The 27,923-nt window shown below is 43.4% G+C and overlaps 1 protein-coding gene and 1 long non-coding RNA gene across 7 annotated transcripts in view; one reads left to right on the top strand and one right to left on the bottom strand.

Moving 5' to 3' along the window:
• LOC135975597 (uncharacterized) overlaps positions 1-27,923 on the bottom strand; it is a 182,507-nt gene that overhangs the window by 106,895 nt on the left and 47,689 nt on the right. The gene's annotated exons all lie outside the window — the stretch shown is intronic.
• IRX6 (iroquois homeobox 6) lies at positions 13,522-23,639 on the top strand. Of its 5 annotated transcripts, none has more exons than XM_042852288.2 (8): positions 13,522-13,661; positions 19,154-19,411; positions 19,795-19,904; positions 20,508-20,815; positions 21,147-21,767; positions 22,173-22,286; positions 22,683-22,714; positions 22,959-23,639. In XM_042852288.2, the coding sequence occupies exons 2-6, from the start codon at positions 19,316-19,318 to the stop codon at positions 22,283-22,285; spliced, it is 1,248 nt and encodes a 415-aa protein (XP_042708222.2). In that variant the 5' UTR covers positions 13,522-13,661; positions 19,154-19,315; the 3' UTR covers position 22,286; positions 22,683-22,714; positions 22,959-23,639. The 5 variants fall into 5 exon arrangements, with proteins under 5 accessions (XP_042708222.2, XP_008165160.2, XP_023959869.2 ...); XM_042852286.2 differs by lacking the exon at positions 13,522-13,661 and adding an exon at positions 17,555-18,122; XM_008166938.4 differs by lacking the exons at positions 13,522-13,661; positions 22,173-22,286 and adding an exon at positions 17,286-18,122.

The raw sequence follows: 27,923 nt of genomic DNA, 5'->3' as shown, positions 1-27,923 counted from the left end.
AGCGCCAATACCACCCCTTGTTCAGTCAGGATAAGCTTGTGCTCTCCACTTCCATGTGGCCCTCAGCCTTAGAGAATAAAAAATAAATAAAAAAGAAACTGTTCCACTAATTATCCAAACAGCTTGGCCAGATGCATAGTTGTACATGCTACAGTATCCTGTGAACCTTGCCTGCTCATTAGGGTCCTGTTGAATGAGTATGTTGATAGACAAATTCCACCAACCTTTACAAATACCATATTCCCCTCTGTGTGAATTTCAGTGTTTGTGAAAGGCACCAGATTCTAAGCCCTGGGCTCTGAAACCTCTACAGAATAGACAGTGGGGGTGTCAGCTTCTCCACTGGGCCTGTCTGCAATAAAGGTTACATCATGTTAGAACAGGTGTTAACTAGTACAGTGTTCAATATGACTTAACACTCAGCATAAGCAAGTTATGTCAGATTTAACATCACATGAGCTGGTTGTGGAGGCCCCTAGGACTAACTACGGACAAGCTAACATAGCATTAAACACAACAGTTCCTATCTACCTCGAGGGTGAAATCCTGGTCCCATTGGACTCAAAGGCAAAACTCCTGTTGATTTCAATGGGGTCAGGATTTCATCCTGAGTGTTCAACATCATGTTAGTTAACATGTGCCCTAGCATGATGTAGTTTCCAAGTGTACAGTAGGCCTTGATGTGAGAGGGCAGTTTACTCCCAGTGATCCACTTGATCTTTGACTTCATTGCCAAGTGGAAAGCCAGTTGTGATAGTGGTTGGTATTACAACTGTCCACTTGGAACTGGACTGAGGCAATCAAACTCTTCTCACATAGCCATCAACCAACCACAAGATGGTAACATCCACTCACCATTGACCTAATCTGGATTTGAACCCATAAAACTAGCTGAGGTATCAGAGTAGCAGCCATGTTAGTCTGTATCAGCAAAAAGAACAGGAGTACTTGTGGCACCTTAGAGACTAACCAATTTATTTGAGCATAAGCTTTCGTGGGCTAAAACCCACTTCACTGGATGCATGCAGTGGAAAATACAGTAGGAAGATATATATCCATTGTTTCATGTTCTCTGTGTATGTATTTTCTGTATTTTCCACTGCATGCATCCGATGAAGTGGGTTTTAGCCCACGAAATCTTATGCTCAAATAAATTGGTTAGTCTCTAAGGTGCCACAAGTACTCCTGTTCTTTTAGCTAGGGTATGTTTGTGGCATAATTATTTCCACTATATCCTAACACAGAAGCTTCAGAATGTAACTTTCCTACAACAGTCCTTTTAAGACACGCACCCAACTAGGAAAGGCACTTCCAGTGCTGTTGTCAGCTCATATTATCAGTGGGATAGTACATTACATTCTGTTTTATTTATGCACAGATTGTGTACGCTAACCTATTCACATGCATACAGAGAGCTGCTTTTGGACTGAGCTGACAAAGGAAGCCATTCAGAGAGTGAAGAGAAACATAAGTCAGTGATTGCACTGGTGTGCAAGAGGAACTTCAGCTCATCAGATCTATGCAATAAATCTCCAGTCACCCCCAGACAATCTATGAATGTGTTGGTCGGAGGGAAGAAGGAGAACACTGAAAATCCTTCTAACTTAAACTTTGGGCCAGATCACTTCTTTCCTTGAGAAAGGGGAGGGGTTATTTGGCCTATAGTGAAGTGAGGAAGGGTCTAAAAGGAAGAACAGTGCTCACCCTCTCCGAATAGGTACAGGACAATTATTAACAGAGGTTCATTAATTGCAGGAAAGGTGAGGCAGTGAAGGGAAAAGAAAATTCTGAGGTTCCCTTCCTGGAGATTCTTCCAAATTTCCCCACAGAAGCAGAAGTTCTGTTCACAGATCGTGAGGGATTCATTGGAGGTTCAGGGCTATGCACATGGAGACCCTGGGCCTCTGCACCAGCTCTGAGGCACCTTACCCTCCTCATGAGTTCGCTGGCAGGGCAGCTCCCCTGGTATTGTCATGTTAGGGATTCAGCCACCTGTCTAGAGCTTCATTTAAGATGTGGAGGAGGCTTCCAGAGTGCAGTGGGGGCTTCGAACAAAAGTTGCCATATATCCAGTTGCTGGTTTGGAGATTCGGCAGAGTTGACAATGCACATCCTTCCGTCCTCCTCCTCCTCCTCCTTCCATCACCTTCTTTGACACTCACACATCACAGGACCCTCAGAGTTTTCTGTGGGGCCAAAGGTGGGGGAGGGAAATGGTAGGCCCATCAAGAGAAATTTGGGGCCCGGTAGTGGGCTTCACTCAGCAGGCCTAATGGTCAGGCCACAGCCAAACAATCTCTCCAAGCCTTGCAGTTGCTTTTCCAAGCAGTCCAGGGGCCCAGCAGCCAAGTCGCAGTTCATTGCCCCTCCCTCTCCCCGCCCAGTCCTCTGGGATCTATCCAGAGGCCAAGGAAAGGGAAATATAGGGGGACCTAGGTCCTCCCTGTCCACCAGTTCCCAGCTCAGGGTCCAAGGGAGAGAGGCAAGGGATGGCTCAATCTCTTCTGGCTGCCATTTCCAACTTGCTCCAGCCTTCTGCTGACTCAGTCTCAATAGTTCAAGGCTTCAGCTGTCGGGGATGCTTCCCAGTTCACCCTCAGAGTTCAGTTGTGCCCCCTCAGCCAGGGGAAAAGGGGATCCTGGCTGAGTCTTCTTCACAGTCCTGGTCACGCCTCTGTAGATTGGTCTGCCTCAGTGGCTGCAGTCTGCCTTCTTGCAGCCAATCTCTCCTCCATTCTCCCCTGTGCCAGACTACCAGAACTCTTTTTTAAGCAGGTCCACCATAGGGAGCAGGTCCACCATAGGAAGCATGCCCCACAGCTGCTGAGGCACAGGGTCTTCTTGACCCAATGCTGTTCCACCACTTTTTTCACCTTACTGGGGGGGTCTGTAAACCCAATCACTGGCCCTGGGACAACATGTTTGCTGGGGCCACACCCATTCCCATTTCACCCCAATTTTACCCCAGTTACAGATGTTTCGGGGGCCTCCCTGAGCTTGTCCCCCTTTCCCTGACTCTCATCAGCCCTGAGTGGGGGGGTGACAATGTTAGAGAGACAGCAAACCTGCCCCATTGTGAAGATGGAGGGGATCCACATTTGCAAGGGGTCACACACATTTATCTTAGAGCAGGTGTTCTCAACCTTTTTCTTTCTGAGGCTCCCCCAACATGCTATAAAAACTCCATGACCCACCTGTGTCACAATAAGTGGTTTTCTGCATATAAAAGCCAGGGCCGGCATTAGGGGGTAGCAAGAAGGGCAATTGACTGGGGCCCCATGCAAGAGGGGCCCCCTGCGAAGCTACGTTGCTCAAGCTTCAGCCCCAGGTGACAGGGCTCAGGGCCCCAGGCTTCAGCCCCATGCGGTGATACTTCGGCTTTCTGTCCTGGGCCCCACGGAGTCTAACGCTGACCATGCTTGGAGGACCCTCTGAAACCTGCTCACAGCCCCCCAGGGGAGCCCAGACTGCTGGTTGAGAACCACTGTCTTAGTGGAACAATCCACCACCTAACCTGACATGTGCTCTGTCAACTCCACCGGTGTACCTAGGACACAAAACTCTCTCTCTCTCTCTCTCTGTGGCAAACACCCCAAGTATAAGGGGAGTTTCCCGGCAGTAGAGAGCTATCAGAATGATATTACATCAAGCCACTAGAAGCCCTAGGAACAGGGAAGTGGGCTAGGGAGAGAAACGTGCACTGTACTCTGGCTATTCTGAGCTGCAGCAATGGCATGAAGATGGATATGGCATAATTGTGCAGGTTAGAACAGTCCCTAGAACTATTCTAACCAAGTCCCCTGAGTTTGGGAAGTGTAAAGCCATTTTTGTTCCTTCCCATTGACATTCCTGAGTTGAGCGCAGGTCAGCCATAATGGAAAATTGGGACCCAGATGTGGTCAGAATCAGGACCTTTAGCCCAATTCTCATCTGGCTGAATGTAATGACAAAACCCTTACTCAGACAAATATTCGGGGGTTATTTGCATGAAGAAAGTGAGATTTAGTCCATTGACTCCAATGGGAGTTGGATTTGGCTTTGCCATTGACTTCATTGGTAGCTGGATTAGTTATCCTTTTGCTCCCAAATATTTCTTATTAAATATATATATGTTCTGTTACCATTGGAATGGTTTTAGACTTAACTCTATTCAAAGGACAGTATCTATTCTGCATACGTGAGAGGACAAGGAAGATATACAGTGGCCAAAAGGGACATGGTAGAAATAGGGGACAACAAATATTCCTCTTTCCTGTGAAAATAAAAAAATCAAAATGTGGTTGATTTCTACTTCCATTTGTATTCATTTTTTCCATATTTTGCTGTCTCTCCCATTTACAAATCATGGAGAATTCATAGATGAATAATGGACTGAGGGTAAAAAAATTAGCTAGCGTGAATTAAGAAGAGGATAAACTCTTGCCAGACACAGTAAATTAATGACAACAATGTAATAAAACTCTAATAAAAATTATATTGATGTTATTGAATGTCTAAAGTTCTTCCTATCAGCTATGATTTGTTACTAATGAGCAGGCATTATCTGGTTCCCTAAGAAACTCTAGTGTTTCATTCTTTCCTTTTGTTTGTCTTGTCCAGATAGAATGTACATTCTTCAGACAGAGATCGTCTCTTCCAGTGTATGTACAGCTCCTAGCACAAGTTTGGTTGGGTTTTCTAGTTATTACTACAATACAAATAATATTTCCCATTAATCTCTCTGTTATACCAGAGAAACCTGACACTGCAGCTGCAAAAGGTTCCGTTTGATTTCCTTAGGAGTTTCATTTGGTGAGGTAGCTACAACATCCTGGCGCTCAATGCATTCTGAAAACAACAGAACTGATTGTTTTAGATGGCCAGCTCTTGCTTGTAAAATGGGCAGGATATGAACCAGACTCTCTAAGGGCCCAAAACTACTTAGATCAAAGTCAATTTAAGTTTCCAGTTGAATTCAAGGAGAATAGAATTGGACCTTAAGTGTAGCTAAGGCTAGATTCTTAGAAAGCAAATAATATTTCTTTTAAATTATATGTAAAATCATTGGCAGAAACATACATTATATTCGCCTTTCTCTGTTTGATGATAAATTTTTTGAAGTTAAAACACCACTTGGTGTTTAGGTAAATATAAATGTGTGTTATCAGATCTATATTGTCAATAACTAGCAAATACATCCTTGTTTGAAATGAATTAATAAACAGCATGAACATATTTGGCAGTCCAGGTGGTCAGTGTTATTCTGAGTAACATACACAACCAAGCAAATAATGCAATAAGAAATTTCTGGAGGAGATGTTCAAAACAACTGAAGGAGTTAGAAGTACTAGTTCCAGAGACTTTCAGTGGGACTTTGACATTTTTTGAAAGCACCTCAGGGAATTAGGAGTTACTTTCCATAAATATTTGTTCATTTATTTTTTTTTAACCAATTTTCATCAGTCATACTACTGCCACTTAAGCATTCACTTTAAAGGAACATTTGAGCCACTGTCTTTGGCATAACTGTTCATGAAATTGAATTTCAGAAGTTGTAGATACATGTGGAAACCAAATTTTAAATCACTGCGGGCGGGTACCTGTACTTGTGTCAGAAGTGCTTGCATGACTCATTCAATAAGGGAACAGAAAACAATATCAGTTGACTAATGAGACCCATCTCAAATAAGTAACACTGCTTGAATTCTAAATGTTTGCATTCAATCCACAGAGGCCATAGGTAGCAGAATGAAAGGAGGATGTTACAGAAGTACTGTGTAAATGCAAATAGTTAATAGATAAGAAGCCAGTAGATGATTCTTAAGAATATGTAGAATAAGATCCTGGGTGTTCTAAGGCCAGTAAAACTTGCTGTGCACTGCAGATGATTTCCTCTGTGCAGCTCTTTACATAGGAGAGAAGACCCACCTACCTACAGATCCTTCACCCTCTGCCCTCCTCTAAATGCATTAGTTGAGGGGGGATGCTCTAGAGATGAGTTCTGGCCTGTAGAGGGCCACATAACAGCTGCACAGCCCCCTGGAATCTTGTCTTCCCTTGTGCAGGGAAACCAGACCAGCAACACTGCCAGAGGTGCCTCCACAGCCACAGAGGCAGGATTTGCCCGTTTGCTCAGTTCTAGTAATAGATATTGTATGTGCCTGCCTAGCATCAGGCCAATGGAGTCACCTTTCTGTCTTTATCTATAGATCCCAATCCTTGCATACCCAAAGCTCCCACTGACGGCAAACGGAATCTGAGGAATGCAAGGACTGACATGTCAGGCCTGTGCTATCTCATCTTCTCTATTACAGTACAGGATATGGGATGCAATATGTTTTTAAGCCTGCAAAGCATATATGTGAGCGATTTATACCCTACTTCTCATCTTCATCTTGGTTTCTTTATCATTCACATTTGAAGAGCTGGAATAAATCTCATAGGCTAAATTTTCAGAAGCTCCCTCCATGACTTAGGAGTCCAAGTCCCATTGACTTTCAGTGAGACTCAGGATATGTCCGCACTATAGCAGCACAGCTGCAACTATGCCATTGTAGGGTAAACATTTACAACAGCCATAGAAGGGGTTTTTCCACTGCTGTAGTAAATCCATCCCCTCGAGAGGTGGTAGGTCAATGGAAGAATTCTTCTGTTGGCCTAGCGGTATCTATATCGGGGTTTAGGGTGACCTAACTAGATCTCTCAGTGGTGTGAATTTTTCACACCCTTGAGCAACATCGCTAGGTCAACCTAAGCTTTAGGTGTAGACCACACCTTCGGGTCCTACGTACCTAAGTCACTTATGAAAATGAGACTATGCTCCTACATCACTCTGAAAATTTTACCCATTGATTTAAAAAAAAAAGAAAAGAAAAATGCATTCTACCAATTCTGTAAATTAACTTAACTAAATTCATTAATTAAAATTAATGTCCTTTTCTGAGTTATACAGCATTTTCAATGCTTTTAAAACAATTATTTCAGCTCATTTGAAATCTGTTTGATGGGATAGCCGTTTTTGTCATGGCAAACTATGCATATATCCTATGGAAACACACTGTAGTATTGCAGATAAAAGCTTATGAGCTGGAAAGGAAATTTGGAAGGACACAAATAGGAAAAAAACAGTAAAGAAAAATATTTTAAAAATGAATGATCAAGGGGGAAAATGGAAACTCATTAAAGGCAAATGTGAGAGCTTTTAAATATGTTATTAATGTTGATTTATAAATGAGATCATTTTTAAAACAAATGCTTTATCCTTCACTAACTGTTTTCTTCTTCTCTCCCTCCATGTATTTGTATCACAATCCAGGGTTTTTGACATTAAATGGGAGATTTGGAAAATAATTATGACAACATTATCATAGGCGTGGAAGGGTTAACATTAAGGTATTTTAAAATTAGGAGTAATATGAAAGATATACCGTATATACTCGTTCATAAACCAAATATTTCTGGTAAAAAAGTGACTCATCAAAGAGCAGGGGTCGGCTTATAAATGCGTCTACACCAAAATTTGATGATTTTAAACTCTATGGAATCATTGAATTGAATACATTGTCATTTTGTTTACCTGGAGCGTCTGCAGGCATGGAGCCCCTCAGCTCCCTGTGGCCACGGTTCGCTGTTCCCAGTCAATGGGAGCTGCAGGAAGTGGCGCCAGCAGCTTACTCTGATGGGCCGGGAGCCAATGTTTTCCAACCCCTGAAATATAGGGTCGGCTTATGAAAGGGTCATACAGTTTTTGCTATTTTTACCTATCCATTTTGGGAGGTTGGCTTATAAATGAACGGGCTAATGAACGAGTATATACGGTATAAGGTCAATTGCCATTAACCAAAGCAAGTGCCCAAGTGCTCCTGTGAAATCTGCACTGTGGGATTGTGAATATGTCAACAGATTGAGAATGGCCAGAGACTACCCAGCTCGAATCAAGGAAGGTGTGAGCTAGTGGTTTTAGAAAACCAAATGGAAATTCAGTGAGGTAGGGTGCCGAGGAGTTCATTATAGAAAAAAGCAGAAATACTCCACAAATGCTGCTGTATCCCCATTTGGAAGGGATAACTAAAAAGGCTTTTAGCCTAGTTTTACTGCCCTCCTCTCCTTGTGTCTCACATTTTAGACCATGTTCATCACCATGGTATCTGAGCACCAGTGTAAGATGGGACTTGCACAGTTGATCCACACCCAAAACTGACTGTGATCTGGCATTCCACTTAAAGGATCATGATGAAGGTTAGAAAAACCTCTGCTGCATACCAACCTAGCCATAGCACTGTACAACATAAGTGTGGGATATTAACGCGTTTGCAACGTAAGCAATATTCTGCAATCCTCTTTTCTTTCTTCTGGCACCCAAGCTCATGTTATAGAGTATAGCTGAATTATGACGAGCCATAGGACTTCAATTACATAGCTTTGATCCATTTTGTAATATTTCTCTGCTTTGGAAAACATTGCGAGAATGCAGAATGAAACATTCTGGCCCCCACAATGATTGCGAGTACAGTAGGGTGCAAATAGCAAAGGATACCATTTAAAAATCATATCACTATTAGGCCCTGTTTTTCCTACTTACAGGGCATGATAACAAATCCACAAAGGTTGGGCAGTCTAGTTTGCATGTCCCAAACAGTAGTACTCATCCCAAAGTGGAATATAGGATTGAATATGTTCCTCTATCATTTTTGGGGGTGGAGAAGGGACAGCGGTGGCTCCAGGCACCAGCGCTCGAAGCGCGTGCCTGGGGCGGCAAGCCACGGGGGGCGCCCTGCTGGTCCCTGAGAGGGCGGCGTTCGGCGGCTTGCCTGCGGGAGGTCCGCCTGTCCTGCGGATTCGGCGGCGGGTATGCCGAATCCGCGGGACTGGGGACCTCCCGCAGGCATGCCACCGAGGGCAGCCTGCCTGCAGTGCTTGGGACAGCAAAAAAGCTAGAGCCGCCCCTGGGAAGGGAAGTGAATGAGGTTAATTTATCATTGACTTCAATTGATTTATACCAGTTTAAATGAGCAGAAAATCAGATCTCTGTATATTCAGTTTTAAACCTTTTATTTCTGAAACACATAATTGGCTATATATATAAATACTAAAAGCTGAATAATAAATATAGAACAGTTAGATCTATAGATCTGGTAGCTCTGATTTTTGTGAAGGGACTGTTCGACAAAATTCATTCTGAATGTCTTCCTAAGATCCTTTTTACAGCAGGTTATGAATCATCACCGTGATAACTTTAAATGGATGATCAATACTATATTTTCCCATAAAACGTTTGGTTTGAAATCCTATTTTAAGTGCATTAGAGTTTTTGTGCACTGAATGAGTGAATGTCATAATAAATTGTCATCAAATATGATAGAAATATAGCTTAGATTAATTGCCATATTTATTTATGAGTCTATAAAATACATTGTGAAAGTCCTGGCACATTTTTGGGATACCAGTTTGAACTTTCAAGAAAGTTAAAAGCATTAAAGGAGACTGAAGGTAGATTTATTATTGGCATGTTTTTAATTGCAGTTTCAACCAGACACAGGTATTAGAATGCCTATGCCCTTAATGGCCATGTCTCATGTGTTTTTTCTTTAAAAATGATATACTTCCCATATTGTTATTGATTTTATAAGATTTATTGTAGATTAGTGGTGCTTGTGTGTGAAATCACAAGTGGTCCCAGTTTCCCAAGAGTAGTGCGTTGCAGATGGTATACACCAGAGAAGGTTCTGCCTCTGATGTATCACACAGAATTAAGTATTATATGAAATAACACGGGATGGAAAGACCAGAGAAAATATCAGTTACAACAGGAAGAAAACCATGCATATAAATAGGTCATTTGTTGAACTGATTTACATTATGAACATCCGGCAGTTCCAGTCTCAGAAAACTATATAATGGGTCCAGTCCTGCACTCATTTACATGGGTGCAGATTGGGACTGTTTCAACCAAAGCCAGTCCAATTACACTGTGAATCGAAGGAGAATCAGATTGGAGTGAATGGAAGGAGAATCAAGTTCAATATCTTTTTACTCAGGCTTTTGGTGATGGGGGGGGCCTAGGAAGGTCTGGTATTTGTGGTGAGGGGGCATTGGCTGGGCTATGATTCTCACTTTGGTTAATTAGTTCCTGGTTTGGAGGTAAGGGGCAGCTCCTGTATTTGTAAACGTTATGGTAAAGGCATCAGAAGCCTTTGGTAGGTGTATAGCCCTTTTGTGTATTGTAATGTAAATCAAAGTAAATAAGGGTAGCAGAATCTGATCTTTATGTTCAATAGTACACTATGAGGCTGCTTGGTGCTATTCAGTGTGAGTAAGCAGCATCAGAATATGGCCCTAAATATGAATAGACCCCAGTACATGAATACAGTTGGGATGTATAATGGAACAAAGAAACCACAGTTTGTCACATAAAGAAAACATGTATTGTAACTATTGTAAGGTGAAGGTTGCAGGCACAACAGCCATAGGCAGCTCCCTGAAGAACCCTTTTTCGCCAGCATCATTTAGGATTGTGCAGAAGGCTACGGAGGTGGTGGGGTGGACACGGGAAGGGCCCCTGCATGTGCAGGGATAGAGGTGAGGATATCCTCACCCTCCCACCCAAATAATATGAAGGCACAGTGACTGCTACTCCACTGAATTCTTTCTATTGATTTCAGTGGATGTTGGATCAAACACAGCCTGGAATATCTGGAATGAGATTCTGTGCAGATTGTGAGAATTTACCCAGGGAGCTCAGGTGGCTTTAAGCCACGCTGGAGACATTCTGATCCTAGGCTAAGGGGCTTGGGAGTGGCCCTCTGGGGATCTGTCTAAATTACAGCAGCCTCTCCGGGCTGCCCTAGGGTCACAATAATGCATACTGTGGCCCTGCCCCTGGCATGCCCCTCCCACCCCAGCAACCCAGCTTCCTCGGACGTCCTCAGAGGGCAATCTCATAGTTAACTTTCACAGTGCCTGCACAGAGGGAACCTTCCTCTGGCCCTATATAGGACTTTTAGGACCTATTTATGTTATTCTGGCCCTTTTTTCCCCCAGCATAAAGGAGCCAAAGTGGAGGTAAGGATCTCACCCTCAAAACATTATTCAGGGTCAATGAATTTCACCTTTACTGAATAAAGATATGGACTTAAATAAGCACGACACTCACAGAAATAATACAGAAATGTTGATGAGCTGCAATACAATGTAAATTTAAGGGGAATGTGTCTTTAAATGCCAAATATTGTATTGAAATCAGACTTTTAATGGTGAACCCAAACCAAGAACCACAAATACAAACACGAACTTTGGGAAAATCCAGGTCCAGATTCAACCTGTGTGTGTGTTTTTCCTACTTGTCAAGTGGACCAAAACCAGAACTGAGAGCCGAACAGTCCCCAAATTGAGGAAAGGTTGGTTCCAGGTCTTGACTTTCTTGTTTGGGCCCATCTCATGGGTGTAAAACCTATTCTAGCCACTCTGAGGCATAACAAATCTATAAGGATTTACAGGAGCTGCCCATGGGGTAGAGTCAGGTTCCAAGGTAATTAAGAACGACTGGGGATATGGGTAGGGCAGTGTGAGTTAGAGGAGACATAGTGGACAGGTGGCAGAAAGGGAAGGCTAACAGGAAGGTGCAAATCAGTGTGGTGTAGTGAGGTCTGCTTGGCGGCTATGTCCGCTATATCTCTGACTATGTCTAGTTTAAATTTCTGAAGCAACATTTTAGACAGAACTCTTATTAGCAATACATCTAAACGTGGGGGTTTAGATGAGGGTAGCTACTTTTAACTACTCAGTGCACATATCAAGTAATACAGCAGTATCAGACTGTAGTTACTGTTTCACTCCGGTGGTGTGATTTTTTCATTGTAAGTATTATTGCATATTGGGATATTAATCACTCAAAAGTCACCATGCTAACACCTTAGATGTACCCAAAACAGTGATAAGTTTTGCAACTTTTTGGACTAGGTAAAGTGGATGTATAACATTCAAGGAATTCAGCAACATCTCTTCACGTGTTCCCTTTTCAAAACACAAATGCTTAAAGATCTTGAAAATTAAACCTACGCATGTTTCAGACTTGAGCTAAAAAAAAAAAAGTCACCTCCCAACTACGTACTGGATTTATCCGTGACTGATAAGTTACCACACATTATCTCAGCAATTACACTCCCCTAGTAAATCAAGATGTGTTTCATGCTTCACAATGTCAATTCTACCTCTGTTCTGACGTGAGTTCTTTCTATTTTCTGCTCATGTGCTAAGCAATTGAAATGCGTTATCTGTGACAAGATATTAATCCCAATATTGTCCTAATTTTGTCTTGTCTTTTTCTGCTTCTAGTGCAGAAATCACCATTGACAATAGCCACTGAGATAAGGAAAGTAACCAGAAAGCTTTACAATAAACCACCATATACACTACTTTAGTTTGTCAAAACAATTAGTGTTCATTTTGATTTTATTCAGTTAGATCTGCAGTGACTGATCAGTATAAATTATGTATTAGGCTGCCCAGCTGTACTTGTTTATTCATGCATGGACTTGAAGAATTTTCATTTTCTAAGTACAAAAAACCTACGACAACAAAAATCTATATTTTAAAATATAAATGTACTTTCTTCTCAGCAATATTTTTGCTCTCCTATTTCATTTGTTTTCCTCCCCCCGCAGACACTTTGTGTTTTCCCTCTCCTCTCTCAATGTTCTTCTTTTGTGTAAATGACATTCTATGCATGTTTCAATTAACCTATTATTTTATTCACATAGTTGTCATCAGTTGCATTTGTGTTAATGGAAAGAACATACTTATTACTTTACCTCTCAGTGATTACTTTTTAAGTAAGGCAATGACAGAGCTAAACCAAATGATGCTGATACTAAAAGCACCAAAAATCAAATTAAGTCAACTGCAGTTGGACTCCAGTCATCATGCTTCAGTGCAATACTGCTCAAAATATTTTCAACCGAGACTCTGATATTGTTCTCTTCAAAAACAGAAGTTTGAATCCATAGATATCAGTTTCTTCTGCTCATGTACAATAGATATATTGTTCTTTGGAACAGCTTATTAAAAGGAATACACACTGTGTGTATATAATCATAATGTGTGTAGGTACAAATTAATGAGAAAGATTTACAACAATCATCTACCACATCATGGTAACTTAAGCTCTCCCATAAAACATTGCCATCAGTGTGAAAAGCAGAATGACAATACTGTTGCTGAAGTGGTTTACTATAATCAAAACAATAAAAGCCAATTCCACAATACTTTCTCTCCAAAGCTTCATTGAACCCAGATTAGTTCAAGAATCCATTTACATAAAGTTTATGCCAATGTTTACATATCACAGAAAGATGATTGAACAGTTTTGACATGCTGATTCCAGTTGCTAAGTGAGATAACCAGACAGCCTGGTAGCAGCGTTTCAGAAGAACAAGGAAAGATAGAACTTCTGACCTCTTGAAAATCTAGTGGGGGAAGGCAGAACTTGTATTGGTTAATGTGAACATAGTTTAATATCCCGGGTTGGAAGAGTAATTTAAAACGGCCACATGTCTGGCTCTGGAGCACAAAGTATGCTACACAAAGATCTCCAAAGGGCAGGGCAGGGTGCCACAAGTAAAGAGGGAATTTAGTTGCAAAAGGCCATCTCTCAAAACTGCACTCAGCTGCAAGATACTTAGCAGGTAATAGATTTGTTTTAATATTGATTGCGCTGGGTACAGATTGACAAATATAATGTTTGCATTGATCTGCATTGTGTCTATTATGAGATTGGTTTTGCGCATTGAATATTGCTTGAGGTTTTGGTGTTCATTTATTTTTAAGGTCAAGAGAGAGAGAGGTAAACTTGAACATAGCATTTCTACAATCTGGCTGGATTTATAAATCAAGAGTAAATCAATATTGCCCTCACAATAGCCCCTATGTCTTCTTATCACAAAGGGGCTGAGGAAAATTTTGTTGTTGCTGCTTTTATCAGATAATTTAAGAAAGCATTTCTGTTAAGAAATACTAAATTGGTACAAAAACCACAAGGAGTCCGGTGGCACCTTAAAGACACCCAACTCCTTGTTGTTTTTGTGGATACAGACTAACACTGCTACCCCCTGATACTTGACTAGATTGTTAATAACAGTTGCTGAGTCAAGTGATTTAGAAAAAGCGGTTTTATTACTTTAGAATTAACATACTTCGACTCACCTTAAGAATTCTTGCAATTAAATAATTAGCAATAATGTTACCCCAAAGTGTGCTTTAATGAATTTTCTTAAATTATTGCCAGTGTCAACAATGGCTAAAATGGATCAGTTGCTTGATTGAAAAGTACAGCCTTGGTCAGCATGTCGCTCAAACAGCACTATTCCAGATCATCAACAATTCAAATTGAAGTCTGACTTTTTTGTTCCCCCCATAAATTATAGTCAAATTGGTCTGAAGATAATTTCAGCTCTTTTTCAAGGTAACTGGATACTTCAAGGTTCAGGAGCTCAGCAGAGTCTGAGCATAAGAGTTCTCCAGCAGATTAAACATTAGCAGGAGCCTTGAAATCTGCGGGGTGAGATCTTGCACCTTGTATTCTGGCAAAACTCCCAGGAAGAGCAATTTAAATTAGTGTACAGAGTGGCAGTCTATAAACTACTATTCTAATACACCAAAAACCGGATCTCAAAACCAAGCAATTCTTGTGTTATCTTGGATTAGTGGATACACGGTGTAATTGTAAACAGGGGAAAGGAGAGAAAGCCCTGGACAGCCTTTCACACAAACAGCATTACTCCAGATATTCAACAATTCTTGTTATGACACTTCTGCCCACTGAGTTTGAATACCTATGCATAGTAAACACAAACAATCAAATCCTTCAGGAATATAGTGCTCCCTCAAACATACCATTCCATGAGGTGTCATCAGGGACAAAAAAGGTGCTGTGCTTAAATCCAGACCTTCAAGAAGTCTATATATGTAAATGGTTGCTCCAGATTGGACTATATCCTCTCCTTCCCCACAGGTGAGCTTTGAAACTGGCCTGAAATATAGTGGAAGTCTTGGCCTCTGCATATTACTGAAATCTGTAATATGAGTGTGTTTGGATAGGAAGGATTCCTATATTCCCATTGCCACCGTTTCTCTAAGGTGGTGGGCAATAGGATTGAGTCTGGTAAACCGGTTGGAGCAGAGCAGTCCAATGTTATATGTGGCTGGTGGAAGAGTGACTTCTGGATCATCTTTCCCCCCCCTTTAATATTTGCAGTAGTGCAACAAATCCAGATCTCCCTACAACTATTCTTCTCTTACCTTATATTAGAGCCGCCTTTATACCCACACACTATGGTTGAAATACAATCGCAGAAAGTAATTGAAAACTTACTTTCCAGGGTCTGATTTACACGTGGAAAGTGCTTAAAGTGAGTTCCCTTGCTCCATGGAGAGGATTCTTTCTGGCATATTCAATGCAGCTTCCAGCAATAACAGTGTATTAACTCCCAAGTGAGACGCGCTGTTTCTTAATAAAAGAAACTTTTTTAAAATAGCATTGCAGGACTTTTTTTTATTGTTCTGAGAAGAGATTAGAGGCGGGTGTGTGTGTGCGTGTTTGCTTCAGCAATTAATGCTGAGCGTTTCCCAGAATCAGGGAGTCTGCATTCAGAAGGCGATTGGTGTACAACAATAAAAGTTTGGTTTGGCTTTGCTGAATTGCCTTGTGGGTTTTCACAGACTGAACGTGTCCATGGTAGAACATTAGCCCCAATCCCTGTATTCGGTAACCGGTCTTTGTTCAGAGGGTTTTGTTTAATCGCAGCAGAGTAATATTGCGCCCCACATTGCACACTCTTACACCCGTGTTCTGGCTAGGCTAAGGGACAACTTTGGATGGTTATAATAATTTGGAGGGAAGGGGGTCACGGCGTTTTCGGGCTGGGCTTGCACAGTTTCTGCTTGCAAACTTTGAAAAAGGTTGCGAGCAGAAGGTATTTCTACCTGACTGAGCGCGTTTCATTCCCTGAAGAAACAGGTTAACTCTGTTTATTCTCCTTTGGTGTGGGCTTCTTTCCTTTCTCTCGGTCTCAGATCTGGATCTAGCGCTGTTTGATCAGATCCCGGCTTCACTCGCGGCTCTCTAGCGCCACCCTTAGAGAATCCGCGCAACTGCAGCCAAGGTTATTTTATTTATTATTATGGGTCTAGTCCTATCCCCAACTTCAGAGTGGGCAGCCGGAGGAAAGGAAAGTCAGCTTTCACTGTGACCTCTGGCTAGGTCGCATCTGCCATGGCCCCGATCGTCAGGCAAGGAAGCACACGCAGTAGGGTTCATTGGTTTGTTTTCCCCTCAAAAACATGCCACCGTTAGTAGAAAGACCACCGTTCTCTTGCAAGTCATGTGTGGAACGCTCCGTTGCAGCAAATGCACCGTTTACACTGGGTGTGGCGTGTGTCCGTGGAATGCTCTTTGCGAACAGAACCGGTAGAGAACACGGATTTATATAAACGAAGTAGTTTCTTGGATGAGGGGAGGGGCAGAAGGCTTTAAAATGCAGTGTATTTTCTCCTGGAGAGAAATCATCAGCGGAGCAGTTGCGGTTAGCACACGACCCGAAAAACTCCTGATCCTTCTCTCTCCTCCCTCCAAGATCTCACCTCAAAGGCAAATTTGCAATGTGTACGTTGCTGGTTAAACAAGGGCATTTCCATTTGTTAATTGATGCAATTACGCCTTAGTGGTAATGGGCAGGCTGGTCTCCAGGCAGCCATCAATCACCTTCCCATTGACCTGTCAAAGCCTCTCCTCCCCTCCCCTCCATTCATTCCTGTTGGGACCATTTCTGGATCTAATAGAGAAAAATGGATCCCCTGCTCATCATCACTTAGGGAGGGACCCTGGGGCCAGGGAGCGGGCTGGCTGTGAGACAGAGAGAGGAAAGACTACCTCTGAGGGCTCTTCACTTCCCTGTTCGACGATTATGCTGTTGTTCCCCCCCCACACACACACACACACACACGTGTCAGTTCTTCCTCATTTGCGGATCCCAGACGTCTCTCCCTTTCCTAGCAAGCTGCAGGCGCCTTGGAAGGGGGTTGGGAGTTATTTTTTGGCCCCTTCCTTTCAGGGCCACTGGAAAGGGCAAGAGGATTTCAGCCGTTGCAGCACGAATAGTGGACTCGGATGCAAAAGTTGGGGGTGGGGGACAGACAGATCCAGATGATCATAAAGGAAGGGGGGGTGGAATCATTAGCACAGAGGCAGGCACATATTAGAGAACTTGTTAAAGAGTCCAATACATTCGCAGGCACCAGATCCACCCTAGAAGTCAGAATGGAGCAGCATGGTTAACTCCTGTGTACGACATTCCCCTGCACTACCTGGAAACGCCATTTCTTTCCCTTTTCTTTCTTTGAACCTCCAGGGCTGAGGTATCTCGTGGGGGAGGGAATGGGCTATGTTACACTTTAGTGAATGGAATAAGTTTCTCCCCCCCCCCCCCCGTTTTTCCCCTGATTTTTCAAAATCCAAATTGGATGGTGTTTTTAAAGAGAGCGCGCGAGAGAGACCAACCGCGCAGCATTTCAGGTCCCTGCCTTTGACGCGCATCACAGCCCAACATTAAAACAACATGAAACAAGTGTTGAGTGCATCTTCGATGTTAGAGATGATTGGCAAAGATGGTTATAGCCTGGCTGGGGCTGTCGTTTCGGGATTACTATGACGTCACTTTGATACTCTTCCATGGATGAATGCTAAAGAACTATAGAGCAGAAAATAATACAACAAGCAGGCTCCATATCTTGCAAGCCTTACGTGATCCCCTCCTTTCTTTTAAACTCCCCTTTTCAGTTCAAGCCTCCATACATTGGGGTGATTTTTATATATAAACATATATATTCCTAAGAAGGATGGGAGGTGGGGGGGAAGCCTTCTTTCAGGCTCCATGCCTCAGATGCCTGGCTGCTTTTCTTAAGTGAAATCATCTATAATTGAGGGAGGGGGGGAAGCCATACGTGGAAATGTGTATGGGAGAAGGTACATCTTGAAGCAGGGGGTTTAGTTACAATCGATCTGGGGGGGAGGAATATTGCTTATGGTTCAAAAATAAGGAGCAGCTATGTCCTTCTCTCAGTTTGGATATCCCTACAGCACCACTTCGCAGGTAAGAGAAGAGAGCACTCACTTTTGATCAGATTCCGCTGCTGCATTCCAGATGTCTTGTTTCCTTCCCCCACCCCCTTGCTTCGAGTCTTTTTAAAGGGCACATCTGGAGGCTTTTTAAAAAATGTGTGTGTGTGTGTGTCGCTTGTGTTATTCTAGGATTTTAAAAAATAACAACAACCCTGAGTCTGCAGGGCAAGGAACCTGATCTGTCACTGCTCTGTTTTAAGTGCAAAAAATTCTAGATGCAGCTGATTTACAAATCTGTATTGATCTATTACCTATGTTACTCGCTTGCAGCGTTCATTTGAGAGGCGCAGCGTAAGGCATTGGTTTTTGCAGGCGCTTTTCTCCCAGCCTTTTACTCTGTGATGTTAGCCTCGCAGGCTAGTTCTTGTGCACCCATAGAAAATATTCGGCCAGAGCTTTTGTTTGCTGGTTTATTTTACTATATATTATTGTTGTGTGATTTATCTGTGACATGTTCCTCCGTATTTCCTCTAACTGCCTTATATTAGAATGTGTCGATTTTTGTCTGGCGACTTCCAAAAGTGCCTCCAAATTAACTAAATTGCTGCTCTATCGTAAATTGATCCATAATTTATTTTGGTTGGATTATTTATACACCGTGATCACAGCAAGGTTTTCCTCCCCTTCCTTGGGACGTTGGCTTCTCCTGTGCTTTTAAAAGTAAAGGAATCAGATGCCTTTGGCTGCATTATCTGACATGTTTAGTGCTTAGTCTATTGTCAAGTTATCTGCAATCGCAACTTCTTGCCTTTAGATCAATGTGAACCGGAGTAAGGGAGTTTACACACAGATTTTAAAAAAAAATTCTATGGCAATGGTTTCCCTAAAGTTTTGCCTGCTTTGATTAGTTACCCTCACCCTACACATGCTTCCCATTCCGTTTAGTTCCAATTTTCCTTCATTAGTTGACACTCCTTTGTAGGGAGGTTGGTTTTCTTCCCCCACCTCTACATTCTTTCTGCGAGTTAAATAATCGCCCTGGACATTCTTTTCTCTCCCCAGTTTTTTGTGTCTGCCAGCCCCAGTACGACTTGTTGTGAAACTGCCTCCAGAGCCGTGTCGGATGTTTCCTCTGGATCTGCCCAAGCGGCTGCTATTTGCTGTCCCTCTTACGAAAACAGGCTGCTGGCCAGCACCCGGACGGAACTCAATGCAGCTCTGGGGATGTACAGCTCTCCCTATTCAGCAGCCGCAGCGAGCCAGGGTTATGCCAACTACCTTCCTTACGGCACAGACCCATCAACTCTTTACACCACACTGGTGAGTAGACGTCCAAATACCAAGCTTCGTCCCGTGTCCAGGAGCTTTTATTCTATTGCTACCTCTGGGCATAGGGGGAGGGAGGAGGGGGGGGTCAGCTATCCTGCAACAGGCTACACATTTGCTTTAGGACATGGGGAGGGGAGGGAAGAGGCAGAGTGTGAGAAGAGGGAAAAGTAGCAAAAATGCTGAGACAGATGCCTCGTCCTTCTGGTGTAAAGGCAGCAGCGGGGGCCCCTCAGGACAGCAGGGATCAGAGAGACAGCAGGGGCGTCATGGGATTGGAATGCATGGAGCCCCCATTGATTCAGTCAGACAAGTGGAGGAATTTCCTATTTTAACACCTTCAATTTTAACGTCAAAAGCTGCTCCTTCCCTTCCAGAACTCTCAGTATGAAATTAAGGATGGCACCAGCAGTTTGCACTCGGGATTCGCACAGCCTGCTGCTTTCTACCCCTACGATCATTCCTTAGGGCAGTACCAGTACGACAGGTAAAAGCCCTTTGATCAACTGCGAGTAGCATTAATATCCCTCTGCGCTGCAGCAACAGCCATCCAAAAACCCCGGGATATCCTAGCTGACAAATGTTATACAAAGAATCCAAGCAAGCGGCTAACAGCAGTCAGCTAACATAAAACTTTGCCGCTCATCTCCTTGGTAATTGCAGCGGTAATCAAGTTCTAGGAAAAGGCGAATTGGATTAGCAACATCTGCTGCTAAAGCGGTGACACGTGGTACTCTCTATTAAAACTGGGTGTAACCCTCTGCTTATGACCTCCCAGTACGGGGTGAACTCGAAACGGGACCGCAACGTAATGACTCACTCTCCTTCCCTGGTCCTCTTTGTTCCCCGGAATAAAACCATCAGTCGTTTGTTCTTTTTTAAAAGTAGCAAATAAATAAAATACCCAGAGTGAAGTAAGCTAAGTAATTCTGGCTAATAAAAGCCAGTGGGTAGGGTGGGGAGGGGAGGGGGTAATTGTTTAGTTTGGATAGCTTTAATCTTAATAGACAGTTTGCCAGTAAAGTTAATTTTGTACCACTTCCGCATATTCCTATTCAGTGACATTTCCTCTTTAAATATTTCATGGCAGGTATGGGACAGTGGATTTCAGTGGCTCAGCCAGGCGCAAAAATGCAACTCGCGAGACAACCAGCACCCTTAAGACCTGGCTGTACGAACACAGAAAAAACCCTTATCCCACCAAAGGGGAGAAAATCATGCTGGCCATCATCACCAAAATGACTCTGACTCAAGTGTCCACTTGGTTTGCGAACGCCAGACGGAGGCTCAAGAAGGAAAACAAAATGACCTGGTCTCCCAAGAACAAAGCAGGAGAAGAGAGAAAAGATGAAAACAAGAGGGAGGAAGAGGAATATGGCACCGAAAATGAAGGCAAAGGTAGGGGTGGGGGAGGACATCTCGGATGAGTGACTTCGAATTGGATTGAGCTGGGGTGGAATACACCAATTTCTTTTTCTTGAGAGCCATGTCTTCATGAAGAAGGTGTTTAAAAAGCAAGACGAGACAGACCCCCCATCTCAAAGACACAATAGCAAACTCTATAGGAAGTGGCATTAAAAGTCATTAGATACCAGCCTCCACAAAGCATCCCCACACACAAATATACTGTCAGTGATTAACATCTTGCGTTGCACACACACAATGCTCGTGCCCTTTCACTGTATCACTAATGTGTTGGTTTCTCCCCCTCTTCATTCTTTTAAAAAAGCAGGTCCAAAAAGCTTCAAGGAAGAAAAGGAATTGAGACTGAGCGACCTGGACGATTTAGACGAGGAGGAAGAAGACAAGCTAGAGAACGACCGAACGAGTGCACACCTGGCGGCTTCCAGTGCCAGCTCTGCTTTGGCGGAGTCTGAGAAAAGGGACTGCAGCGTGACCCCACCCAGCAATTTTCACCCTCTCCCCTGTAACAAAGCCATGCCGGTGGCAGGAGGAGACTTTTTAGAGACCGTGGGGCAAAAGGCAGCCAGTGGGGCGGGCATCGTTAGCCAAGGGCAGCAATACGAACCCACAGACAAGCCCAGAATCTGGTCGTTAGCTCACACCGCAGGGGCCAATGTTATAGTTGGCCCCACACACTCCGAACCAAGGACAGCGAGCCCTGGCTGTTTGCTCGGCCGGGGAAGGCGCTCTGTGTCTGGACACTGCCCCGAGGCCAGACCCCTGGCCAGTCTCAGAGCCCCGCCCATTGCGGACGGTGCGTTCGAAGAACTGCCCCAGGCCACCAAGATTTTTAGAAACTCCACCTTCAACCTGCAGTCTATCCAACTAAGCTGTGCTTCCTATCCCGTCCTGGGGGAGACGTGCCAGTATTCTTCAGGAGCTGAAGGTACTTCCATATTTCTCTTCATCCTGATGGGGGGAACATACCTGAATCCTAAAACAGGCAGCTAATGCTAAATAATGACCTCCTTCCCCATTAGCTGCCTGTTTCTATTCCAACACGTTTGTTTACAGCACCCGTCACATGAAAAACATACAACTCCCCCTCCTAATTCGATGCAGCACAGATCTGGCTGCTGGGCCTAATCGTTTTCTGTAATATTTTAAACAATGATTCTAGTTCAACCAACTCCTGGCTGGGGTGAGGGAGTGGGGTATGGGCAGGCCCCAAAGGTCCCAGGGGCTGAAAGGATTTCAGAGAGTTGGAAAGCCTTTTGGCCTAGGTCAGACAAAGCAAATGTACCTTGTGAAGCTTCAACGTTTGTGATAAATTGGTTATGTCTATACGCAGGGTTTGGGAGAAATGTGAAACCCAGCCAAGGAGCCATAGATCTCAGTGAAGGTTGTGTAGTGCAGCATAAAGATAAACTGAGAACAGCTTTTAGGCCAGTGCTGAAGAGGTGAGGTAGGTAACGAACTTTCCTGCACACTAAACCATTTTATGGGCTCGTGAATGGGACAGTAAAAGATCTATATTTTCAGAGAGAATCCGTGCTGTGTTTGCTAGGGGATACCGCTTCAGTTTCAAAGTATTACAAACAGATTCTACAAAAGCCCAGGGTCCCCTTGTCTAGCCTAACTTCGCGTGTGCGAATGACTGATGTGACCTATTAAAACAGCCCCCCTGTAACAAACTATATGATTTTATTTGAGTGCTTAGTCGTTCAGAGGTTATTGGATCTTCTGAAACATTTGTGGGAGAGAAAGAACAGATGCTGGCTACAGTGTTGTGAGTTTGGTGGAGAGGATGGACAGGGGAGAGGATAGGCACAAATAATGGTATCTGTGTTCTGCTTTGCAGGGAAATTTCTCCCAGGACCAACAACTATTCTAGTAAGTTAGTTTAAAATGTTATTTGAGCACACAGATAATTAGGTCCAAATGTTCCTTTTCGGTAAGCAAATTGCTCCGAAACATTTACTGTGTCTTTCCCCCGAAAATGTTGCACCTGAGTTTAGTTTTATAAAACTCCAGAATTTTAAATGGGGATGTTTTCGTAGCTTGTAGCCTCTTCAGGCGCGGGACATACACTTGACCAATGCTAGTGAGATTTTCATCACCTTTCTTTCCCTCTCAGCAGGTTAGCCCAGCACCTTTGTGAGAATCCCGAAGATGGGTCTGATCATCAAGGCTCTTGGCTTGAAAAATCCTCCGCCAACAGTGAGGAGCCGTGCTCCTTGAAAGCATTAAATATGACTCTAGCGTCCCTTCTTTTATGGAGGAGCGGTCATAACATATGCACAACTTGTTTTTCAAAAATGGATGAGACTAAAAACCCCGCTCGGAAAGAAAGCGGGGGAACGTGAATAAATTATAGACTTTGTCTCATGCACTGGATCATTGTAGTTTCGCACAAGTTTACAAGACAATACTCCATCCCCGCCCCGCCACCGCTATCACTCCGAGTTTGAACAGATCCGCCTCAAGAACCATCGTGTTCAATGTACAACTTTGTAATTTGTAAAATACCAGTGATTAGCGTGTTTACCAAAAGGCCAGTCTTAATTTTATCCCACCTTGTCCTTTAAAAAAAAAACTACAGTACTTTCATTTCTCCCCTCTCCCCCTTTCTTTGGTAAAGTATGTTTGTAAATCATATTGTCTGTGTGGTTCTGAAGAGACAAAAGAGAGGGGTATTGTTTAAGGACATTCGACGGGCTGTTTAGTTTCTGTCATTGTATAAAGATCTCGCTGAACGTATTTTTAAGAGTCTCTAATTAAAACGAATCAGCTGAATGCTGTAAAGCCGTCTTGCAAACTTGAGGGACTTATGACTGAACTACTCAAAGGTATGACCAATAGGACAAGCGAACGCTTTCTCTCTCCCTCCTTCCCACCCCCAACCATATTGGCTTTCCCCTGTTTTTAAAGTATCCACCCCTCCTCCCAGACGTGCATGATGGGGGGGGGGGAGGAATACTGGGTGCCCCTGCCAGTTTAAAGTCTAGCAACTGGTCTGGAGTGGCAAAGTAGGGCATTGTGAGTGGTCATCACCATAATTCAGTTAAAAGAGCAGTGTTGAACTTTACAAGGCAGACAAGAAAAGGAAACCGCATCTCTGCATTATTTCTGTTTAATTAAAAGTGTCATCAAACACTTTCTGTTCAGACTAATAAACCAAGCAGGGATGAGGAAAGAATGTTTCTTTGTTCCCTGTTTCTAGAAGCAGTGGCAATAATTTAAATTAATAACTGTGGTAATTAAGAGGTCATCTATAGATCAACCCGATACTAGCTATTTCCAAGTTCACCAGGGTCAACATTTACATTAAGTCATTTGTGGTCAATAGAGTCCAATGAATTCTGCCTTAATAAATCAGGGAAATCAATCTTGAAAATCGAGTAGAATTCTACATGTTTACCAAAGGCTACTAAGACAAGTGGGACTGCTCAGGGGGGGATCCTATAGTTTTGTTACCGAGAAGAAGTGAAGCGTTTCACGGGGATGAGAAACTGAAGATCAATGAGAAGGGATCAAGGGGAGTGATTGGAAGTAGTCTGTGTAACACACCCACGTTCTATGAATCTGTAGGGTGGGATTGTGTCTATACTGATAATAGACTCACGTCTATAACGTCGTAGGTGTTTTCCTTCTTTAGAGTATGTTTCATACTTGGAATTTGCAAAACAACTGGAATAAGGAACTATGATATACGCACTATGTCTTTGTTGTGAGTTAATTATCGTGTCTTCCAAGTAGGAAACACACACATAAGACACAAAAAAATAATTGTATATGATCTCTCTAGATTATGAATATATCTCACACTCACACCGATTTTTATGTGGAAAATGTAGTATGTCTTTTTTTATTGTAAATATTCCTAAAGTGCATATATTTTAATGTATTTCCCATTATTTATAAATATTTCAGCTTTAATGCTGAGAAGCAGCACGGGGTTTTGTGATGAAGACCGTCAGTAAAAAAAGGTTACCATCATTTTCCAGTTTTATGGTCCAGTCAGTTCAGCCCTTACAACATTCCCATTGGGCTCAGTGGGAGACTTGCCTAAGTGAAGAGAGCTGGGCATGCCCCTTAACCAAGTTTACTTGCAGTTTAACCACAATCCCTGTTCTAATTGAAACCATTTCAAGTGGCCTATGACGAGGCTACTGCCTGGGCTCCTATGAGTGGAACTTTATAGGTCTAATTAGAAGTAACAGACAGATCATTCTGAACTATTTACTAATCACACATTCATCTTAACAGGAATTAACTCTTAATATCCATATAGTTCCTCATTCAAACCTTAATGACCACTAGAGCGGGATCAAACTGCTTTCATTCGGTTTTTAATTACCAGATGATGGAGAGAAACTGACGGATTTTGCACCTCTCTAGGTCTGAGGCGACTTCTTGTGGCTTAAAAATAGTCTGAAAATCTTTATTTCCCTGATTAAGACATGCAGAACTATTCTATTGCCCTTTCCCTCGGTATGAATTTCGGCACTGATTGCCCCTACGTTGATTTGTATGAACTCTCCTTTAACTACAGAGTTTTCTCTTTCTGACAAACTTTCGCTTTATCGAGAGATTTTGCATCTTGTGGACAATGGTATTTTTTTTAATACCAAGATGCTCAGAAATTATTTGCTGTGGTGCGCACAGTAAAACACAACCCAAAGGAACATATCAATAGATGCCTTGTGTGTGTGGAGGGCTTGAACCAAACCACCGATCGAACAGATAGCACTGGATGAAATCAGTAGAATAGAAGTGCACTGCAAAGAGCCAATCACTTGATTGAGACTTATGCTACTTCCCCAAGCATAATGCTTTTACACTTTCTTATGCATTCTTGGGAAAGCCCAGCCTCGCAGGAGCAGAAGGCTGTGGCAGTGACCTGCAGCTTAGAGGCAGGGAAATTAAGCTGCGAGAAGATAAACATTATTTCAAGTCGGATTTGAAGGATTAGCGCTTGTAATAAAGAGTATTAGGCCCATTGGGAGGGTTCTTGCAAGTCGACGGCTCAGTCGCTCCCATCCCATCACCCGCCGCAGAAGGGACAGGTGTTTTCTGCGCTGGGAATGACGCAGAAGTTTTCCCTCAAGGACCCGTTTCTTCAAAGCCAGGGAACTTCTTCGAGTTTCCCCCGCTCCTAAAATGTCACACCCATGTCCTCGTGGTGGGCTGTTACTTGCCCATTCTTTCTAAGCAGCCTAGGATCAGCCCGCACACACCTGAGCTGCAGCTCCCAGGGAAGGAGAAGCAGGTAGTAGGGATGCCATCTATTCCCGCCCGTGTTTAACCCTAACCATTAAGGGTTCATGGGGGTGGGGGGACCTCGATAGCTGCTGTACTTAGACCAACCGGACTCGGGAGCTTTTCCTGAGAATACAAAACCGCAGCACTCCCCACGTCCTGTCCCTCTGCCGGAGCTGCTGGAAGGAGCTTCTCCCGCGTTCTCTGGCCTCGGAAGGAACCCGGGACCATCACCACTAGCGAATTGAGAAGTTGCTCTGTTGCCAGTGATTTGAGTTTCGGTGGCTTCCCACCCTCTGCCCTCCAGGTCGGAAGGGGGGTGGCCACTGGAGCTTGCCCGTGAGTCCAGAGAGAAGGACAATCAAAGCAAGGGCGCGGCGCAGGACACTGGGACTTCCCAGCGAACTCTGACGTCCAAAGCGGCCCAACTTCCATTGACTCTCAGGGAGAGAAGGGCTCTTGGCGCCTCTGACTCTACACATCTTGCAGGGTGATATAAACAAACCCTGACAATCCCAGCCCCTGGCGCGACAGTGGAAGAAGAGGGGAAGGGTGACCTAGCATGGGAGCAAAGTATACATACTCCATCGCTACAAGGATCCCCAGTATCATACTACGCCTAGGTCTTTCCCTTGACACCTCTCCATCTTTTGAAGACTCATTTGTACCCAAGCACTCCAGTCACCTCCATATCTATTTGTTTTGGAAAGACTGGTTCAGAACTGGCGATTAGGGGATACTTAAACACGTTGGTATGTTTTAAGGGCAGGCGACTGAATTAAGGTGACCTGCTGTGAGTCTTAAGATTTTTTTTTTTTTGCTCTCCTTTTATTAAAGGTCAAGCGAGCCCGATGCAGATTATCCAGGCAGCTCAGAACTCCCCGCAATCTGCCCATACCGGCAAGATATGTATCGCAAATCTCTCAAAATATAATCTTGGGGAATCATAGTCTGAATACTGTTTTGATTAAAAAAATCAGAGCAGGGATTGATGCAGAACTAATATGAAAAGACCGGAGCACAAGCTGGAGAGCGCCTTAATATTTAATAACACATAAAAAAGGGGCTCGCCCAGATTTTAAAAGAGCAAATTCAAAGCATTAAACACGATAATAAAAATCTAGATCTTTTGGATGAGCTTGATTATGAACCAGATTTTTTATAAGAATCAGCACAGGGAAAGTGAACTCTGTGGGTTTCCCCCTCCCACCTGTTTACTGTGGAAACAATGACCACACGAGGCTATTACAAAACGAGAAGAAAGTTGACGTGGCGGGGCCCAATCTTGCCAGGTACTAAGAGCCCTCAACGCCTGCTGATTTTAATACCGAATGGGGTCTCAACATCGGGCAGGATTGGGCCCTCGAAGAAGAGCCCACTCAAGGTACCAACTCAGATTGACTGCAAAAGAGCAGCTCGCCGATCTAAGTCAAACGCAGCATCGAGTGATATGAACAATGACCAAAGAAATGCCCCCAAATATATTTGGGTGTCAAGAAAAGAAACAGGGAAGGGGAGGGGGGAGGTCGGGACTCAGATGCCTTCTATGGATGCAGATTCCTTGATTAAAGACCTCTTGCTAAAGGGTTTGTCTGCAAGTCGGGAGAGACTCAAGTAGACAGCCTGTTTTAGAGAAAAAGTCAATGCTGTCCTTTGTTCCAAATCACTTCCATTCGGGAACCTCTTGCACTGTGGTAGCTATTGTGGTATTTACTATAGCGCCTCCTACAGGCATACCTGCAGTAACAAATGTCAATCGACATTTGTTACTGCAGGTATGCCTGTAGGGGGCGCTATGGTAAATACATAGCAACATACATGAGTGGATAAATACACCCCA

The sequence above is a fragment of the Chrysemys picta genome, chromosome 14 (genome assembly GCF_011386835.1).
Source record: "Chrysemys picta bellii isolate R12L10 chromosome 14, ASM1138683v2, whole genome shotgun sequence".
Lineage (NCBI taxonomy): Eukaryota > Metazoa > Chordata > Testudines > Emydidae > Chrysemys > Chrysemys picta.
Note: the sequence above shows the minus strand (reverse complement) of the source record. Positions and strands in the feature narration are given on the sequence as shown.

Bases quoted from the DNA above. Each gene is read 5' to 3' on its own strand.
- IRX6 (XM_042852286.2), top strand. From the start codon at position 18,078: ATGTCCTTCTCTCAGTTTGGATATCCCTACAGCACCACTTCGCAG. The intron at 19,905-20,507 runs GTAAAAGCCCTT...ATTTCATGGCAG, and splicing joins GGGCAGTACCAGTACGACAG to GTATGGGACAGTGGATTTCA. The intron at 21,768-22,172 runs GTACTTCCATAT...GTCTATACGCAG, and splicing joins GTATTCTTCAGGAGCTGAAG to GGTTTGGGAGAAATGTGAAA.